Genomic DNA, 21,814 nt, shown 5'->3' with positions numbered 1-21,814 from the left:
TTGGATTTGGTGTATGGAAAGCACAGGATCTGGCCCTATAGAGACACAATGATACACGTCAGCGGTCCCCAGCCTCTATGGTAATTTCCCTGGGCAACACTGACAGCTGCTGTGTCTTACTCACTCCATGTTCAGGTACATAGTCTGCTCCACAGACTCTCATGAAATGACAAGGAAGAAAATAGAATATCTATGGTTATCAACCATAAAAAAGAGATGAGTCTCCAGATTCCCGTGAAGGACGACTCTCTTTAACTCTCACTGTTTAGCACTAAAATGAAATGTCTTATTTTCAAAAAATTCAGACCCAATTTGGTTGTGATTGTGCAACTTTTCTACTAGAGGTGATTTCCAACTGGAGAGATCATGCATATTGTATTTGGGCTTTTACTTTAATTAAATGGACAATGGTCTTTGTAATTGGTCTTCATAATAGTCTATGTAAGTTAAGAGAGAAAGCAGGACACCAGCTCACTTGCAAAGTACCATGGCTCTGAGGCTACCAATTCTGTAAAGAAAACACATGCTTTCATGATGTGTTAGAAAATGAAAAATTGCATATTTTTCTGCAAAAAAAATTTTTTTTAAATATTTTGTTTGAGAGGCGCCTGGGTGGCTCAGTGGTTAAAGCCTCTGTCTTCAGCTTGGGTCATGATCCCAGGGTCCTGGAATTGAGACCCGCATCAGGCTCTCTGCTCAGTGGGGAGCGTGCTTCCTCCTCTCTCTCTCTCTCTCTCTTTCTCTCTCTCTCTCCGCCTGCCTCTCTGCCTACTTGTGATCTCTGTCAAATAAATAAATAAATCTTAAAAAACAGATTTTATTTGAGAGAGAGAGAGAAAGAAAGTGAGAGAAAGCAGGAGAGAGTGTAGGGTCAGAGGGAGGAGCAGACTCTTCGTTGAGCAGAGAGCCTGACTTGGGGCTCGATCCCAGGATCCTGAAATGATGACCTGAGCCAAGGGTAGATGCTTAGCTGACTAAGCCATCCAGGTGTCCCTGCAAAAAAATATTTCAAAGTTGTAGATGCTAAATAGACAGAAACCCTATCACGGGTACAGTTTTAAAACTGGCTACTACCTTCCACTTAAAAAAAATTTAATAATGTGAAAGGGTAAAGGCCTTATTTTCAATCTGCACTTAAAGACAAGAGGCAGGGGATTTTCCTTATTCTTGTCTTGATTCTCTTCTGCCTAAGTACCAGACATTTTTAGTGCAACGTCCAAATCCAATGAGATTGACGTTCTGGGCTGTAAAGCATCTGTTATGAGCTCTCTGCTTACTGACCTGGCGATCATAATTGATTTGAGTTTCTTGCTCAATATCAGAGTCCAATTCTGGTACATCAGATAAATCCGAATCAGATTCTTCACTGTAGGAATCAGTGCCACCTTCTGCAGAAATACAACCCATGAGAAACAAGTGAAGTTTGGAGACCCAACAGAGTTTATACATTTATTTAAAATATTTCCTTTCTTCTAGCAAAGTAAATTTAAAAATCACTATGCCATACTTTTCCTTTGATTTCCTTAGGTTCTTAAAACATCTTTTTTCCCTCATCTTTCCGTTAAGTTCAGCACACTCCTTTCAGGAGCATTAACAGATAAAGTCAACTACTCCCCTTACCCCACCCCGGCAGCAAGACTGAATTCATTTCCACACTTTTAGGAGATAACATATATTTGCGTTTTAAGTTTTGCTTTGGAAAAAAAAAAAAAAAGACAAGAAAGAAAGAAAAAGTCAGGGAAAGGTTCTACCAGAATGAAGCCTGGTGAAAAAGGAATCCAGCTTCGTAGTTCATTAAATATCCTCTTAGCCTTTTGCCATGTCCACCAAGTGGGTGGTAACTGCCACCGTCAAAACCTGCAGAAACTCTCCTAATGAAAACATTTCCTCACCTGGTTTTAAATTTTATTACCTGTTTATTTCTGCTGGCATCACAGTAAATAGAATGACTACATATCCCCTGAACTGGAACACACTGGTCCCATTACAGACCATTCTTTGAACTTCACTCTGGAGCCAACTCCTACTCCCAAGGTTACTCTGTGTTCCCCCTGCTATCTCACCATGTAGACCCGCCACCATTACAGTTGTCCTGAAGAGGGCTGAAATGTCTTTGTTCCTATTATTCTCCAAGGCTAAATCTTCATGTAAACCTTTGACCTTAAACTTGCAATTGGTATAAACAAAATCCTTTGAAGGAAGTTATTCAATTGACTCATATGTGTCTCAAAAGTTTCGTTTCTTTTTTTTAAAACTTTTTATAAAATAAAAATTTTGAATTTTATTATAGGACTGAATTTTTCAAAATTGCTTCAACTCTTTATCTTCAAAAGATATGTTAGAACATTCTTTGAAATTTTTATTGACAAAAAAAGAAATGCTGAAAAATTATAATTGGTTTTTACCCTGGGGTGCAGTTTCCAACAGACCGTTGCTGACACCTTCTGGAATAAATCTCCACTGGAAAACTGAGTGGTCAGCCCCTCCTGTGCTCAATACCCACTGAAAATCATGGGACCAGCGGACATTTGTGACATGTGCAGAATGGCCCACATATTTTCTAAATTTGGCTCCTGAAAAGATATTTTTGAGAAGATTAGTACTGGAAAAAAAAATAGAATTCATGGGTTAAAAATTCAATTCCTCTTCATGTTGAAAAGTAAAATTCTTAAATATATTAGAAAATGCAATTTTCAGTATTACATATCATAAAAAGCAAAGACTCCTCAAATTCTCCAAATTATTCCAATATGGATTAAGCTAAAAATGGCCTTAAAAATTAAGTCCTGTGGCTGAAAACACATCTGAGCGTGTTCCAGATAATGCCTACTGCTTCACTGATTCTGAAAATAAGATGCTTCAGAATGATTGTCTTATACATTCTTATTCAAATACAGTAAGATAGATAGTCCTTTGCAAAAGGAAATGATAATTCTATGGAAAAGAAGTCAGACTACTGTTCAGAGTTATATGGATGTAGAGCTGGGAGAATTAAATTTTGTTTCCTTGCACTGATTGCTTTACTCAGTGAACTCCATTCCCAGGTAATGAATGCAGAAGGAAAGCTAATTGCGCTAAACAGTTGCCCCTGAAATACTCAAGTCTCCAGTCCAGGCTTGGTACAGGGGAGCACAAAGGCAGACATGGAAACAAGAGCTGTCCCTCCTACCATCTGGAGGCCTAGTACTCCAAAAGACTATGGGAGATTTCAGGGGCAGCAAGCACCACCGCATCCCTCCTTCAGAAACAATTGTACCTACTGCAGGCCCTCTAATGGAATCTCTTCAATGGGGGAGAAAGCCATTTGTTCAACTGAAATGTGTTTCAAATTCACTCATTGGAGAGGTAATGATTTAAATGTATATGAAGGTGAAAATGACCGCATTATTTTAAAATACCACCACCAAGCTGCCCCCATCTGTGCACTCTACTACTGCTTGCTTTCTTCTTCGTCAGAGCACTTCTCACGAGATGTGTTTACATTTTCCTTACCGTGTCCCCTCAGAAGAACAAAAGCTACATGAGGGCAGGGATTTGTGTCTGTTCTAATTGTTGATGTATCTCCAGCCTCTACAACAGCACGTAACAAATATTCACTGAATAAAGTAAGACCATGTCCATGTCTTCCCAGGCTTTCCTTAGGACACATTCACTTTACAAGGCCTCCCTTTGTTCTCTGAAACACAAGGATGTCTCAGGCCTTTGCCCTCATCTCCTCTCTGGCAGGCCTCTGTCCCATGGCTTTAGGTACTGTCCATACGCCCTCCATTGCCAAACATTCGTCTTCTGGCCCTCAGTTCTCCCTGGACTGCTGGTGGGCCATGTGCTGTGTCCAGTCGGATGTCTAACAGGTACCTCAGACTTACCATGAGCAAAAAAGACCCAGGAGTTCCCCTTTCCTTCTCTCTTATCCCCACCTCTCTCTCTCCCAAACACATACTCCCTTGCTCGTTTTCCCATCTCCATAAATGGTGCCACCATCCACCCCACTGCTGAAGCCTAAAACTTAGGACTCACCCTCGGTTTCCTCTCTTTCCCTCCATTCCCACAACCAGTCCATCAGCAAGACCTTCAGCTCTACCTTTAACACTGTGTTTCATAACCTCATGGAGTTGTGTTCATATCTGTTCCTAACACCTTTGTCCAAGCCACCTCATCTCTCACCTGGACTTGTGCAAGAATCTAATTGAAGATTCCTCTTCCCTAATCCATCCCAAATGATATCAAAGTGGTCTTTTAAAAACTTAGACTGGTCATGTCGCTCCTCCATTTTAAGCCCTCAATAACTTCCCACCACACTTAGAATAAGATCCAAATTTCCAACAGTGGCTACGAGGCCCTTGACATGGTCCCCACTGCCCTCTCCAGCTTCTGAGTACACAGTGCTCCCCTCATTCATCACACTCTAGCCACCATGACCTTTATGTTTCTCTCCTGCATCAAGCTCATCCAAGCTTTAGTGAAAGCCAACACTTTTCCCCTCAAGGTCCAGAGTTTATGCAACCTGTGTCTTACAACATCCAGGACACTTATTTTGGGAGGGAGTACTTCAAGGACTGTCTGAATACATGTGTGCCTGTGTGTGTGTGGGGGGGGGGGGGTGTAGCATTAATGGGGCAGCAGCACACAAGTTAGCCAAACAGGAGAGCCTTCCCTCGGAGAAGGGCTGGTGCCAAGGTGGTAAGATGTGGCAAATGTCAATGAGCAAAGCTTTGGATTTTTTACTTCATGGAAGTTTCTATATGGTGGTGGTCAAACAGAATGGAGTCTAAATGACATCAGGGGAATTATCGGTAATGATACTAGCTATTTTAAAAGATTTGAAAACTGCCAAAATGAAATGAGAAAAATTGGGTTGGTGATGTAAAAATAAAAACCACTGTAGGCATTTTCATTAACTATAGAACATTTATGTCAGAACACTGTATAGCGGAATCTTAAGCACATTAATTATAAATGTATCAGTTAACTTGATTGGGAGTTTTATTTAATCACAATTGAAAACTACCATGTTTGCTCAGTCTCCACACTTCTCCTGGTCACTAGCCGCTGTCATGTTTGGCTGTTACAGGCTCAAAAGTTGGGGAACACCTGCCACTGGGACCCTGGGCTGTAGGGCAAGGATTTCTATCAACTGTTACCATTCCTGTCAGCAATACTCCTTTCAGAACTTCCCTGCTGGTAGTTTAGGTACAGAAAGGACACAGAAGTCTGCATGTCTCTGAGATAAATTGCAAGATTTATAAACCATGTGTCATGAAAATCAGAACAAGTCAATTTTCTCTGAGAATACGGATATTTCCCCAAACTGCTGAGGTGGATTTTATTACTCTCACCACACTGTCACTCAGCTGTCAACCTTCCTTTACTCCACAGAGGTCTCCTGTGTGCCATCATCCTCAGGGTTGTTTTACATATCAGGGTGTTTCATTCAGACAGACAGAACTGCTCACCACCTCCCTCCCTCTTCCCCCATTCTCATCAATAATCCCAAGATATCCATTTCCATTCCTATTTTCCAGACCCAAGACCACCATACAAGTCTTGCAGATACAGAGGAAATACAAACTCTCAGTGAGTTAACCTCCTCCCAAGTCCTGACTCTTAAGACCAACAATATTGCTTCAGGCCCCAATGAGGATTCTTCTCAGCTCCCACAATCCTTCTGGTTGCCTAACTCACGTTCTGCAAGAACATTGCTCAGTCTAACTGGATACACCCTATTACTGAAAAGACCGTCAGGGAGGGGAGAGTGAATTAGGCATGTTGAGGTAATTTTGTGCCTCAAGCATTTGAAAGAGGGCCATTTTGTCAAGTGGAAATGATGGCAGCTTTGCTATGCGTTTTATGTTCAATTCTCAACCATAACTATTGCTGCTTCAGAGCTGCCAGTTAGCTGAAAATGACTTTCCAATTACATTTTTCACTCCCTTTCCTTTCTTAATATAAAAATCGCTCAAGTGAGCAAGTTCTCAGGCCACAGCATGCCCCCACTGATTACTTTCTGAAGACCACGTTTTCAGGCTGGTGGGGAGTCTTAGAAAAACCTGTGTGTGGGCTTTGCCTCAACTTTTTAAGGAAGAAGAAGACAGGGTCATTACGTGGCTAATTCAGGCACATTCTACAAAGCGAAGGTGCCACAAAAATTGAAGTGACAAGATTTTAACAACAATAAAACAAAAGAACAAAATGCAAGAGGAGAGTTTTTTGAACCTATCTTCACTCTCAAAAAATTTGCCAGTTATGTCAATTGCGTTCCCAAGATTAGTGCTACACAAAGGGTCTGACAACTGTGTCATCACCAGAACAATCACTTTCAGATTTTATCTTAAAGACGTCTAAAAGGTTCTTGCTTGACTTTCCCCATGGAAGCACAATTAGCTGTAAAGTATAAAGGAATTTCAACTACAATACTTGAATGTAATAAATAAATTATGAGTGTTAATTTACAAAAATATAAACTATAACTTATTTAAAATATGAAACATGAATCTTATGAATCATAAACTTGCTAGTAACAACTGTGAACAAAATCTGCCTTGAATTAGTAAAATCCTGTGTTTTAGAACATCAAAAGTAAATGACACCAACAACGCATCTTACCTAAAAGTATAAAAGAGTAAAAATGAATAAAAAGATGAAATGAATAATCTGCAAGAATAGACCCCAAGAAAATCAGTCTTAATTACACCGTGTATACATTCTAGAATAGTTACTCAATAAAATCTCACTTTTGATCTTACCTTTCTTGAGACAAGGAAATTTAAACAATTTAACTAGTCCAAAATCATCGCCAGAAACCAGCACTGAGCTATTGTAATTTGCATCCACTGAATTGATGTCAGTGACATCAGTGTACTTCGGCCAAATCCCACTCACTTCAGGGCCTTTTACACAAGTCCAGGAGGCCCAGGGAATTCCTTTGATTTCTTCTTTATTTGTTAAAGGCTTCCCAGCTGAAAATTATCAATATATGGTAACATTATGTTACATTTAAATAAAAAGCATATTCTAATTTGCTTTATTCATTTTTCTTATAGAGGTTTATATAATTTCAAAAAAAATTCTGTAAACCAAGGAACCTAAAGATTGTACTCTCTTTACCAAATTTGCGATTTTTTTTTTCTTCCAGCACGGTATAAAGAGAGTCCAAGATCAAAACTGAGATATGGAGATAAGCAAGAAAATGATCATTTTAATCAATGTAATACCTGAAACCACTATACAAATACTGTGCTTTGTATTATTGATGAAATGACTTGTATTAAGTCATATATTATCGTATCGAGTCACTAACAGTTTGCCAGGTTTTTTAAAAATTTTATTCTCAACTTCTACTTTTCATAATTCAAAGAACCATAGAAGTAATTTTTCAAAATTCAGGCAAAGTTTGTGTAAACATCTAATGGATATTATATAAATTTAAAAGCATTAGACAATGAAAATCCACCAAATTTTGTTGGAGTAAACATAAGTGGTTAGGGAGAAGAGTCTTGGCAGTTCTGCCTGGTATGTTCTCAAATGTATGGCATGTTTCCCCATTTGTACCAGAAGCTGGTGAGGGAGGTCACCCAGGGCCACACAAAGGCAGAAACATAAAGATAAAGAAATGCTTGGGGAAATGTCCCGCCATATACAATTGTAAAATTCAAAATCAAGACAGTATAGCATACTACCTCACAGTTTCTTCTTCAAAAATAAACAAACAAAGGTTTTCAAATAAAGAACATGTCAAATTGGCACACAGAAATTCTGGCCTGTGACAGTGTCTCATAAAAATTCATGAAGATGACCATAAATCAGAAAGTTGACAGAACACAGTCTTTGACCCAACATCCCCACTCTGGAAAATATAGTCCAAGGAAGTAACTCAGAAGAGGAAACCCCCCTATATAAAGATATCTGGAGATGCACCATCTGTACCAGGAAAGAGACTGAAAATAAGCAAGCCCAAATGCTCATTAACAGGAGGACAAGAAAGCAAAGCAGGATGTTACTTTGCTATTGCAAATGATAAACATATATTCCATAATTTTTCACATATGGAAAATATATATGAAATAATTTCAAGCAAAGAAAGTAGACACAGAAATATCTACCTAGTGATGATGTGCTGATGAATTAATTGGGCAGAGGCTCTTTAAAAAGCTATAGTTACATTAGATGGTATATACTATTTTCCAGTGAAAATTAGTTTTTCAAGAAAGTTTTTAAGATAAAATATTATTTGATGACAAGATCCATAATAAAATTTTCTTATGTTAAAAAAATTAGAGGAGTCAAGATGGCGGAGAAGTAGCAGGCTGAGACTACTTCAGCTAGCAGGACATCAGCTAGATAGCTTATCTAAAGATTGCAAACACCTACAAATCCAACAGCAGATGGAAGAGAAGAAGAACGCAATTCTAGAAACAGAAAATCAACCATTTTCTGAAAGGTAGGACTGGCGGAGAAGTGAATCCAGGGCGACGGGAAGATAGACCCTGGGGGGAGGGGCCGGCTCCCGGCAAGCGGCGGAGCAACAGAGCACAAAATCAGGACTTTTAAAAGTCTGTTCTGCTGAGGGACATCGCTCCAGAGGCTAAACCAGGGTGAAGCCCAAGCGAGGTCAGCGTGGCCTCAGGTCCTGCAGGGTCACAGAAGGATCGGGGGTGTCTGAGTGTCTCAGAGCTTACAAGTATTAGATCGGGGAAGCCGGCTACAGAGACAGAGCCGAGGAGTGAGCTCCCAGCTCGGGGTTACCTTGAACCGTTCACATGCTGGTGAGCTCGGAGGGCGGCCAGAGGCCACGGAGATGGGAGTAATTGGGCGCTGTTCTCTGAAGGCCAAGGCGGAGTGGGGCCCCGGGCTCTCAGCTCCTCTGGGCCAGAGACCAGGAGGCCGCCATTTTCATTCCCGACCTCCGGAACTCTACGGAAAGCGCTCAGGGAACAGAAACTCCCGAAAGCAAACCCGAGCGGATTACTCAGCCCGGCCCCTGGTAAGGGCGGTGCAATTCTGCCTGAAGCAAAGACACTTGAGAATAACTACAACAGGCCCCTCCCCCAGAAGATCAACAAGAAATCCAGCCAGGACCAAGTTCACCTACCAAGGAGTGCAGTTTCAATACCAAGGAGAGCAGCGGAATCCCAGAGGAGAAAGCAAAGCACGGAACTCATGGCTTTCTCCCCATGATTCTTTAGTCTTGTAGTTAATTTATTTATTTTTCTTTTTCAATTTTTTTTCTCTTCTTCTGCTAAATTTTTTTTAACTTTTACCCTTTTCTTTTTTAATGTTTTTTTTAAAATTATTTATTTGACAGAGAGAGAGATCACAAGTAGGAAGAGAGGCAGAGAGAGAGAGGAGGAAGCAGGCTCCGTGCTGAGCAGAGAGCCTGATGTGGGACTCGATCTAAGAACCCTGAGATCATGACCTGAGCCGAAGGCAGTGGCTTAACCCACTGAGCCACCCAGGCACCCTCTTTTTTAATGTTTTTTAACTAGTTTACTAATATATATATTTTTTCTTTTTTATACTTGTTCTTTATTCATTTTCTTTCTTTAATTGCTTCTTTTCTTTCTTTCTTTCTTTCTTTCTTTCTTTCTTTCTTTTTTTTTTCTTTCTGAACCTCTTTTTATCCCCTTTCTCCCCCCTCACGATTTGGGATCTCTTCGGATTTGGTTAAAGCATATTTTCCTGGGGTTGTTGCCACCCTTTGAGTATTTTACTTGCTCCTTCACATACTCTTATCTGGACAAAATGACAAGGCAGAAAAATTCACCACAAAAAAAAGAACAAGAGGCAGTACCGAAGGCTAGGGACCTAATCAATACAGACACTGGTAATATGTCAGATCTAGAGTTCAGAATGACGATTCTCAAGGTTCTAGCTGGGCTCGAAAAAGGCATAGAAGATATTAGAGAAACCCTCTCGGGAGATATAAAAGCCCTTTCTGGAGAAATAAAAGAACGAAAATCTAACCAAGTTGAAATCAAAAAAGCTATTAATGAGGTGCAATAAAAAATGGAGGCTCTCACTGCTAGGATAAAGGAGGCAGAAGAAAGAATTAGTGATATAGAAGACCAAATGACACAGAATAAAGAAGCTGAGCAAAAGAGGGACAAACAGCTACTGGACCACAAGGGGAGAATTCGAGAGATAAGTGACACCATAAGACGAAACAACATTAGAATAATTGGGATTCCAGAAGAAGAAGAAAGAGAGAGGGAAGCAGAAGGTATATTTGAGAGAATTATTGCAGAGAATTTCACCAATATGGCAAAGGGAACAAGCATCAAAATCCAGGAGGTGCAGAGAATGCCCCTCAAAATCAATAAGAATAGGTCCACATCCCGTCACCTAATAGTAAAATTTACAAGTCTTAGTGACAAAGAGAAAATCCTGAAAGCAGCCCGGGAAAAGAAGTCTGTAACATACAATGATAAAAATATTAGATTGGCAGCAGACTTATCCACAGAGACCTGGCAGGCCAGAAAGAGCTGGCATGATATATTCAGAGCACTAAAAGAGAAAAACATGCAGCCAAGAATACTATATCCAGCTAGGCTATCATTGAAAATAGGAGAGATAAAAAGCTTCCAGGACAAACAAAAACTGAAAGAATTTGCAAACACCAAACCAGCTCTATAGGAAATATTGAAAGGGGTCCTCTAAGCAAAGAAAGAGCCTAAAAGTAGTTGACCACAAAGAAACAGAGACAATATACAGTAACAGTCACCTTACAGGCAATACAATGGCACTAAATTCATATCTCTCAATAGTTACCCTGAATGTTAATGGGCTAAATGCCCCAATCAAAAGACACAGGGTATCAGAATTCATAAACAAAAAAACCCATCTATATGTTGCCTACAAGAAACTCATCTTAAACCCGAAGACACCTCCAGATTTAAAGTGAGGGGGTGGAAAAGAATTTACCATGCTAATGGACATCAGAAGAAAGCAGGAGTGGCAATCCTTATATCAGATCAATTAGATTTTAAGCCAAAGACTATATAATAAGAGATGAGGAAGGATACTATATCATACTCAAAGGATCTGTCCAACAAGAAGATCTAACAATTTTAAATATCTATGCCCCCAACGTGGGAGCAGCCAACTATATAAACCAATTAATAATAAAATCAAAGAAACACATCAAGAATAATACAATAATAGTAGGGGAATTTAACACTCCCCTCACTGAAATGGACAGATCATCCAAGCAAAAGATCAACAAGGAAATAAAGGCCTTAAATGACACACTGGACCAGATTGACTTCACAGATATATTGAGAACATTTCATCCCAAAGCAACAGAATATGCATTCTTCTCTAGTGCACATGGAACATTCTCCAGAATAGATCACATCCTCGGTCCTAAATCAGGTCTCAGCCGGTATCAAAAGATTGGGATAATTCCCTGCATATTTTCAGACCACAATGCTCTGAAGCTAGAACTCAATCAAAAGAGGAAATTTGGAAAGAACGCAAATACGTGGAGACTAAAGAGCATCTTTCTAAAGAATGAATGGGTCAACCAGGAAATTAAAGAAAAATTGAGAAAATTCATGGAAACAAATGATAATGAAAACACAATGGTTCAAAATCTGTGGGACACAACAAAGGCAGTCCTGAGAGGAAAATATATAGCAATACAAGCCTTTCTCAAGAAACAAGAAAGGTCTCAGGTACACAACCAAACCTTACACCTAAAGGAGCTGGAGAAAGACAAAGAAAGAAATCCCAAACCCAGCAGGAGAAGAGAAATCATAAAGATCAGAGCAGAAAACAATGAAATAGAAACCAAAAAAACAAGAGAACAAATCAACGAAACTAGGAGCTAGTTCTTTGAAAGAATTAATAATATTGATATACCCCTGGCCAGACTTATTAAAAAGAAAAGAAAAAAAGACCCAAATAAATAAAATCATGAATGAAAGAGGAGAGATCACAACTAACACCAAAGAAATACAAATAATTGTAAGAACATACTATGAGCAACTCTACGCCAACAAATTTAACAATCTGGAAGAAATGGATGCATTCCTAGAGACATATAAACTACCACAACTGAACTGGGAAGAAATAGAAAGCCTGAACAGACTCATAACCAGTAAGGAGATTGAAACAGTCATCAAAAACCTCCAAACAAACAAAAGCCCAGGGCCAGACGGCTTCCCGGGGAAATTCTACCAAACATTTAAAGAAGAACTAATTCCTATTCTCCTGAAACTGTTGCAAAAAATTGAAATGGAAGGAAAACTTCCAAACTCATTTTATGAGGCCAGCATCACCTTGATTCCAAAACCAGACAAAGATCCCATCAAAAAGAGAACTACAGACCAATATCTTTGATGAACACAGATGCGAAAATTCTCACCAAAATACTAGCCAATAGGATTCAACAGTACATTAAAAGGATCATTCACCACCACCAAGTGGGATTTATTCCAGGGCTGCAAGGTTGGTTCAACATCCGCAAATCAGTCAATGTGATACAACACATTAATAAAAGAAAGAACAAGAACCATATGATACTCTCAATAGATGCTGAAAAAGCATTTGACAAAGTACAGACTCCCTTCCTGATCAAAACCCTTCAAAGTGTAGGGATAGAAGACACATACCTCAATATTATCAAAGCCATCTATGAAAAACCCACCGCAAATATCATTCTCAATGGAGAAAAACTGAAAGCTTTTCTGCTAAGGTCAGGAACAGGGAAGGGATGTCCATTATCACCACTGCTATTCAACATAGTACTAGAAGTCCTAGCCACAGCAATCAGACAACAAAAGGAAATTAAAGGCATCCAAATCAGCAAAGAAGAAATCAAACTATCACTCTTCGCAGATGATATGATACTATATGTGGAAAACCCAAAAGACTCCACTCCAAAACTGCTAGAACTTGTATAGGAATTCAGTAAAGTGTCAGGATATAAAATCAATGCACAGAAATCAGTTGCATTTCTCTACACCAACAACAAGTGAGAAGAAAGAGAAATTAAAGAGTCAATCCCATTTTCAATTGCACCCAAAACCATAAGATACCTAGGAATAAACCTAACCAAAGAGGCAAAGAATCTATATTCAGAAAACTATAAAGTACTCATGAAAGAAATTGAGGAAGACACAAAGAAATGGAAAAATGTTCCATGCTCCTGAATTGGAAGAATAAATATTGTGAAAATGTCTATGCTACCAAAAGCAATCTACACATTTAATGCAATTCCTATCAAAGTACCATCCATCTTTTTCAAAGAAATAGAACAAATAATCCTAAAATTTATATGGAACCAGAAAAAACCTCGAATAGCCAAAAGAATATTGAAAAAGAAAGCCAAAGTTGGTGGCATCACAATTCTGGACTTTAAGCTCTCTTACAAAGCTGTCATCATCAAAACAGCATGGTACTGGCACAAAAACAGACACATAGATCAATGGAAATAGAAATAGAATAGAAAGCCCAGAAATAGACCCTCAACTCTATGGTCAACTCATCTTTGACAAAGCAGGAAAGAATGTCCAATGGAAAAAAGACAGCTTCTTCAATAAATGGCGTTGGGAAAATTGGACAGCCACATGCAGAAAAATGAAATTGGACCATTTCCTTACACTACACACAAAAATAGACTCAAAATAGATGAAGGACCTCAGTGTGAGAAAGGAATCCATCAAAATCCTTGAGAAGAACCTCTTCCACCTCAGCCACAGCAACTTCTTCCTAGGCACATCGCCAAAGGCAAGGGAAGCAAGGGCAAAAATGAACTATTGGGATTTTATAAAAATCAAAAGCTTTTGCACAGCAAAGGAAACAGTTAACAAAACCAAAAGACAACTGACAGAATGGGAGAAGATATTTGCAAACGACATATCAGATAAAGGGCTAGTGTCCAAAATCTATAAAGAACTTAGCAAACTCAACACCCAAAGAACAAATAATCCAATCAAGAAATGGACAGAAGACATGAATAGACATTTCTGCAAAGAAGACATCCACATGGCCAACAGACACATGAAAAAGGGCTCCATATCACTCGGCATCAGGGAAATACAAATCAAAACCACAATGAGATATCACCTCACACCAGTCAGAATGGCTAAAATTAACAAGTCAGGAAATGACAGATGCTGGCAGAGAAAGGGGAACCCTCCTACACTGTTGGTGGGAATGCAAGCTGGTGCAACCACTCTGGAAAACAACATGGAGGTTCTTCAAAATGTTGAAAAGAGAACTACCCTATGACCGAGCAATAGCACTACTGGGTATTTATCCTAAAGATACAAGCATAGTGATCCAAGGGGGCACATGCACCCGAATGTTTATAGCAGCAATATCTACAATAGCCAAACTATGGAAAGAACCTAGATGTCCATCAACAGATGAATAGATCAAGAAGATGTGGTATATATATACACAATGGAATACTATGCAGCCATCAAAAGAAATGAAATCTTGCCATTTGCGATGACGTGGATGGAACTAGAGGGTATCATGCTTAGCGAAATAAGTCAAGTGGAGAAAGACAACTATCATATGATCTCCCTGATATGAGGAAGTGGAGATGCAACTTGGGGGGTTAAGGGGGTAGGAGAAGAATAAATGAAACAAGATGGGATTGGGAGGGAGACAAACCGTAAGTGACTCTTAATCTCACAAAACAAACTGAGGGTTGCTGGGAGGAGGGGGGTTGTGAGAAGGGGGGTGGGGTTATGGACATTGAGGAGGGTATGTGCTTTGGTGAGTGCTGTGAAGTGTGTAAACCTGGCGATTCACAGACCTGTACCCCTGGGGATAAAACTATATGTTTATAAAAAAAATTAAAAATTTTTAAAAATTAGTCAAAGATTACAATACAGAAATTTGTCTTTTATTCCTGCCATTTTAGTATTACAAACTACATGTCACTAAATGTAATAGAAGTCTCATGAAACTCTTCTAAGAGAGATAGTGGAGGTGACAAATAAAAATTGTACTTTCTAAATCCCAATCAGCATGTTTCACCAAATGATATCATAAAGGCTTCCAATTGTGAAGAGCACAAATTTTGGACTAAAACCATTATAGCAAATGAGGACAGCAATCCTCAAATGTTTAGCATTTGGGGGCATTTTTCTAAGATATCTTTCCTTCCAGTTATCTTTAGGCATTCTTTATAACTTCTAGCTCTACATCCTTTGTCCATCATAACCACTACAAATACTTCTGTCCAGTCTGTGCCTTGTCTTTTCATGATCTCTTTCATTGTGCAGTGATTTTTTATGTTAATATGTTCCAATTTATCAATCTTTTCTTTGAGAGTTTGAGATTTGGGGGGGGGTGGTCGTGTTTCTGAGAACATTCCTTGCTCTAAGACCATGATGACGTTCTTCTGTATTTACTGTATGTGGTTCAGAGTTTCGATTTGCACAAACATCCAGTGCCTGCAAGACTTACATGGCATCTTGTAGAACAGGCGTTCTCCTGCGCCGTCATTAGTCTGCAAGTATTTGCTATCCAAAGACCAGTCAATGTGTGTGATGAAACTAAGGGACTTGCTGCATTCTCCAATCTTCTTGTATCGCTGGGCCACGGCATACACGTCCACTGGGCCATCATTGGATCCCACCGCGAGGTAAGAGCCATCTGGAGAAAATTTCATTTCATGAATGACTTCTTTTCGATCTTTGATATGAACCACTTCTGTCATATCTCTATAAGAATAAAAAGCAGCAATAAAAAGTGATAAGCAGCAAATCAAGAAATAGGAAAACCAAGCCATGTCTCAAAATTTGTATGTCAGAGAAAAAATGGTTTCAAAAGGGAGAGAACACTTATAAGAATTCAAGACTTAACTTTTGAAGAAAGATATAAAATACTCTTTAGTTTCTGCCCCTTTTAGGCAAAATTGACCAATATTTGAAATATCTGGGGCTTCCAAAATAAAACAACAAAAATATTTAATGAAATGCCCATTTTCTTTCATGGTTAATTAGGTATTATTTTCCCCTAAAATTTTTGCCTTAAATTGGGGTTTGTAAAATTATTTTAAAAACACATCCCAGAGAAAAGTAAACTATGTCAAGGTTACTTTTTTAAATACTAAATTCTTATATAATTATTTAATTTTCACCATGAAAGCTCAACAATTCATTTATCAGATCACCCAGATTTTGTATCCCTTCTGATCAGATTCTGGTAAGAACTGCTGCTCTCATTTGAAAGTTGTCACCATACGACAGAATTCTGACTAGCAGGTCCCCTGTGCCAGTACCAACATCTTCTACTCCCAACGAAATCAGTGCACAAATAATGGCAAATATTAGCTTCCACATGATAATTCCCCTCACCTGCTATTACTTATTAATAGCACTATCATTTATTATACATATACTATACACTGTGTATATACTACATGATATAATTTAATATAATATCATCAAACGGGTGTCATCAAACAGGGTTTGGGGGTTTTTAAGGTTTTTTTGGCTTGGGAAATCCATCAAAAGAAATTCAAAAAAGAAAAGATCTGGTAATTAGCCATCTTTTCACACACCACTTAGCAGAGAAAGAAAATGTTGCCCACCAACTCAGTAATAAGTTGTGTGTGGCTGGTAAATGAGAATTTAGTGTAATAAACCGTGCCAAGATCATTTCTCAAAGCTATACAGAATCTTCTATGTGCAAAACATGCAGTATCTAATTTACAGCTGCATTTTCTTTCTATAATCACAAATTGTGTAAGCCAGAAAACCGAGTGTGTTTCGAGAATTTACAAGTGTGAGTCATCATTTTTGTCCAGTAAATACAGGATGTTAATAAATATGAAATATTCCATTTAATTTTTCATTATAGATGAAAGAAATCTTTTACTCAAGCTCACCTCTAAAAATCTGGCAGGGCTGGAGACTGCTTTCTCATTTCTGGGCTTCCTAAAAGCCCATAGCCCCTTGGGACCAGATGAGCTTGGGAGCTTATTATTCATCAGATTTTAGAAAGGTTCACGTACAATATATTATGTAACATCCCCAGTAGGAGTTAGAGCAGCACCCGTATTAAACAAAAATTAATATTTTTGTTGCAAATCACATGATAATTATTCCTATTAAGAGATTAATAGGCAATAAACAGTCACAAATCAGTTCACTGAGTCACGACATCCTGCCAAATGAGTTACCCAAGAGCGGTGGATTTTCAGTGTTTGAACTTGGGAAATACAGTTAGGGGACTGTGAATCTAGAGTTTTCCTATTTGAAAGATTTATTTAAATGCCTTTTTCCCAAAGTCCTGGCATACACCCTGGACAGGAGAACTAGTTTCAACAAGGGAACATTTCTGACATCATTTTCCGTATTGATACGTGCCTGACTCGGAGCACAATGAAAGAGCCATCCTTCATGCCCAGGGCCAGCTGAGATCCATCGGGGCTGAAGGCCACACTGCGAACTGCTTCCTCCATGTTACAGCGGGCGATCAAGGCGTGGTCGGCCAGGCTCCACAGCCTACGCACAAGAAAAAAGTTGAAAACAAAACCCACTTCTCACGGTGGCAGGCCTGGGTTGCAAGGCCTGTTCACCACTCTGGTGGTGATGACAGCAGAGGACGTACCAACTTCACACCAGTCCTTCCTCGCTGCAGGTCTGGCAATCTGGGAAGGTGTTGAGTTTGTCGCTGGGTCAGTGGCACCATATGAAATACCCAGCAAGAATTCTAAAATGAGGTAACATTTCCAGAGATTTTGAGATTAATAGAATAAGGACATTTTAAACACTCCTTCACACAAAATCTTGCTGTTCTTTTGGAAATTAAAAATCGTTCTTTATTTATACCAATGGTTGATAATAACACTTAGGGAAAAAGAAGTACTATTGGATGTTATTATTGTTAGTTTGTTTAAAAAAATATATGAGTACCTTTCTAGTAACTGTGTTATTTAAGCAGCTTTAGATCGAAACACGCCTTACTTACTTTTGTTGGCCTCCCTGGAAAGAGAACCTGTCTGAGATGGAGAGGATCAGAAGACACCCTGCCCCTGCCCGGGATGCTCCCATAGTTGGTTGTCTCCAGTCATCCACTGTCATTCCTCACAAGCCCCCCTGGGCACCCCACTGCAGACAGGTCCACCATCCTTACTCGGGGCAGATGCTTCACAGTACCCCTGGCTGATGGACACTGCTGCTGGGGAGAAATGGAGGTCGGGCAACAGGTATAGCACCTCCTAGAACATCAGATCCAGGCACCTCAGACTGAGTGAACATGAACTAAACCTTTGAAGATACAAATAAAGGTTTATGCTAGTTGTAGTTGGGGTAGCTGACCTCTATCTGTTCATGGTCCTAAGACTGTCTTCTTTAAACACACAAATAACAGGATCTTCCAGCGGGACCGAGCATCTAGAGGTACCAATAAGTCAGACGTGATGCAGTTTCTCTAAGTGGGCCCTGCCATCAGGACGCATGGAGGCAAGCTCCTTAAAATGAAGAGCTGCACGGCGAAGAGCTCACTGATCCCGGAGGCAGCCTGCATGCAACAGCCTAAAGCTCATGGTAGTCTTGCAATACCTCATCCATTATTCATAATCTCACGCTGCTTTTAGCCTTGTACTATTTAAAGCAATGTAAGCTTTGCTTTACTAGCATGCAGAAACTATCACTCCCCAGTAGACTGTACCATTCTTATAAAGTCACTCAGCTCATCTTTCTCAAGAAATTAGGACTTAGTCTCTAAAGTTTCAACAATCAGTGTAAAAGAACATTTCTAATTTTAGCCAAATTCATGGTTAAGGGGAAGAAGACTTTCTGACAGTCGGGCCTCCTTGGAGATGTCTGCATTTCTCAGATGCAACAAAGTTGTCAAAAAACAAAAGCCAAAGACTTTCTTGAAATCATTTCTATAGGATGAGTATAAATCGAGTATCTCAGGTGCTCGAGTAACTTGGTGGCATCATTCTGCCTGCTCAGGGAAGGCCCAGAGTCAAGAAAGGAAAAGGCAGAGAAGAGGGCTTAGCTGAGGAAAGAGAAACTTAAACCAAATAAACATGTATGCCACATGGAGACACAAGTGTGTGTTTACTGATTTTAGATTGATGGGGCTTCAGTGCTTGATAGAGATCACAAAATGGATTTACTTCTGGATTTATATGCCACTAATGAGTATACTGTGCCTTGGTCAGATTCATAGACATGAAGAACCAGAGCAGAGGAGAAGCAGGAGCCTCCAATCTAGTCTACAATGGTCTAATTTAGATATTAGAGCCCAGAAGCAGTAATCAATCAACCAGTTGATCCAGCAGCCTGTCCCACCCACTAGCACGCACTCTTCCGGCCTGCTTGTCATGGGGCACATTTAAAGGTCAGCAGCAAATACAGAAATACTCAAGTCAGTGGAACAGCCTTCCTCACACACATCTAATTCCTATGTTTAGCCCTTCAACAGTCACAGAGACATTCAAAGTATGCTCATTTTGTTCATTTTACATAATGCTGTGCTCTCAAAAAACAAAACAAAAAACAAAAACAAAAACAAAAAAAAACACAAACGATCCACAGCAAGAATCTTTGAGGCCCTAATAAAATTTCCTGTCTTCTTAGGAACCAGTGCTTTCCTTTCATTTGAGGACAATGTTCAAAATTCCATCTGAGAATTTGCAAAGAAATAGTTGTTTCCTCACACTGAAGACAACTCTGAAAATTAGAATTTAAGTTTTGATGAAGACAAACTCATGAATTCACCAATGGAGATGAATGTCTATAACAAAAGTGTAAAATGCTGTGCGCAGTCCCCTGAGGAAGACCCAACACATGAGGGGGAAGTATGATCTTACCACAGAGAGATGCCCTTAGCTCACCGTCAACTGAAAGAGAACCAGGAGTCTAACTAGTAGCAGTGTATTTTCACTCTGCAGAGCATTTTCGTGACTTAAGATGGAGCCAAGGAAAGAGAGCAACAACAAAATGCTAAGAAGCCAAGCGTTGTTGAGCTAAATGTCTCAACATTCTACTTGAAACCTATGTGATTCTGTACTGTGGTTTATCCTTCTCTTGAGTAACATGCAAATTTGGGCAAAATAAATCTGTTATCCCAAGGCAGCCAAGGAGAGGCTAGCCATCATTGCCAGGGCCTCACCTGACAGAGCGGTCGTCACTGCCTGTCACAGCTAGTGGCTTCTTGGGGTGCAAGGCCAGCGCCCAGAGCTCCCCCTCACAGTGGCCTTGCAGGATCAGCATCGGCTTGTCTCTTTCGCGCACGATCACTTCAAATATCTCACTGTCCTGGGTCCCTGCTAGCAGGCGGTCTGCCTTCCAGCACACGCTCCGGATAGAGAGGCCTGGCGAAAATAAAGAAACAAAATAAAAACATATATTCATACCATTTGTAAATCAAGAAAAATACCTGAACATCCTATCACCTAGGATAGCACCTAATGCAACGCATCTTAAAAATGCCTGAAGGATTATGGACACTGGGGAGGGTATGTGCTATGGTGAGTGCTGTGAAGTGTGTAAACCTGGCGATTCACAGACCTGTACCCCTGGTGTTAATAATACATTATATGTTTATAAAAATATTAAAAAATAAAAAAATTCAATTTAGGTAATCTAAAAAAAAAAAAAAAAATGCCTGAAGGAGAAATGTCAACTCCACACACTATTCTATATTATTTGCCATTTCCTTCCACACGTTGATCATTTACCCTGCCCCTTGCAAGCTAGATTCTACACAGGAGTAATCACTCCCAACTGACGTGTGGTAACTATGTGCTTTTACATCAGGATGTATTTTAAATACTACATCTTAAAATGAGTATGAGGAGAAATTGGTGTTTATGAAAACCTGTCCCTTTTTGAAATAATGTACTTCTGATTTGCTATGGAAAAGTTAGGAGTCACTTCAATCTTTAGGATACTAACACTATATTAAACTTACATGCAGGCGATACTACAGAATGGTTAATTGCCATATTAGACAAGTTTACTATGTAGTTGATCAGGACCTAGACTCATTTTGCTGGATAAACAGATGTACCATGTCGCAGAAATATGCAAATGAAACTAATTTCAGTTGCAAAATACCATCAAACATTTGTCAGTGAAGATGCTATTCTTCTCCGACTTAACATTTTATACAATCCTCTCTAAAAGCACAGTACTCCTTTGAGGTACAAACTACCACCTCAAGAGTGCATACTCTCCAGGCAGGTCTTCATTTGCCTACCTGATTTTTTATTTCTTGGACTTCTTGTGGTCTGTTTTATTCCTTACCAGGTAATTATTTACTTAGTGCATTTTCTCATGCCTGAATTAGAAATACAGACAGAATCCTGCTTTCACAACTACTTTAAATAAGGCAGGGATGTGGTAAGCTTTGAGATCTTAGTTGTCTCCCTAGTGGACTTTGTCTCTGGTATAGAAAGTGCCAAAAGTCAGAGCACAGGGTTTTAGTTCTGCTCTAGACCTGATTGGCCAGACACACCAGAGAGTGTTCCTTTCTTTCTGGAAACCAGTTTTTCTCTGCATTAAATGCAGACTGTCATTATGGAGACTATGTAACTCATCATCCAAGTTGAAACTACTTTGAAAGACAAATTAAATTTACATACTTATTTTAAAAAGGATTTTATTTATGTGTAGAGAGAGAGTGAGCGTGTGCACACAAGCAGGGGGAACAGCAGGGAGAGGGAGAAGCAGACTCCCTGCTGACCAGGGAGACTGAGGTGGGGCTGGATCCCAGGACCCCAAGATCATGACCTGAGCTGACAGCAGACGCTTAACCGACAGAGTCACCCTGTCATCCCATAAATTTACATACTTTAAAAATATTTAGTTTTTAACCAAGAAAGCAACTTTACTGT

At 39.5% G+C, this 21,814-nt stretch overlaps 1 protein-coding gene across 5 annotated transcripts in view; it reads right to left on the bottom strand.

The window, feature by feature from the left end:
* The window catches only part of EML6 (EMAP like 6), a 277,855-nt gene that overhangs the window by 99,565 nt on the left and 156,476 nt on the right, over positions 1-21,814 (bottom strand). For all 5 annotated transcript variants that reach the window (XM_032352130.1, XM_032352133.1, XM_032352134.1 and 2 more), the window contains exons 8-13: positions 20,089-20,290; positions 17,328-17,465; positions 15,421-15,677; positions 6,744-6,956; positions 2,406-2,573; positions 1,282-1,388 (exon numbers count right to left, since the gene is read on the bottom strand). In XM_032352130.1, coding sequence (XP_032208021.1) covers positions 1,282-1,388; positions 2,406-2,573; positions 6,744-6,956; positions 15,421-15,677; positions 17,328-17,465; positions 20,089-20,290 — 1,085 coding nt within the window. The remainder of the gene's footprint in view (positions 1-1,281; positions 1,389-2,405; positions 2,574-6,743; positions 6,957-15,420; positions 15,678-17,327; positions 17,466-20,088; positions 20,291-21,814) is intronic.

Source organism: Mustela erminea, chromosome 7 (assembly GCF_009829155.1).
Source record: "Mustela erminea isolate mMusErm1 chromosome 7, mMusErm1.Pri, whole genome shotgun sequence".
Taxonomy (NCBI): Eukaryota; Metazoa; Chordata; class Mammalia; order Carnivora; family Mustelidae; genus Mustela; species Mustela erminea.
Note: the sequence above shows the minus strand (reverse complement) of the source record. Positions and strands in the feature narration are given on the sequence as shown.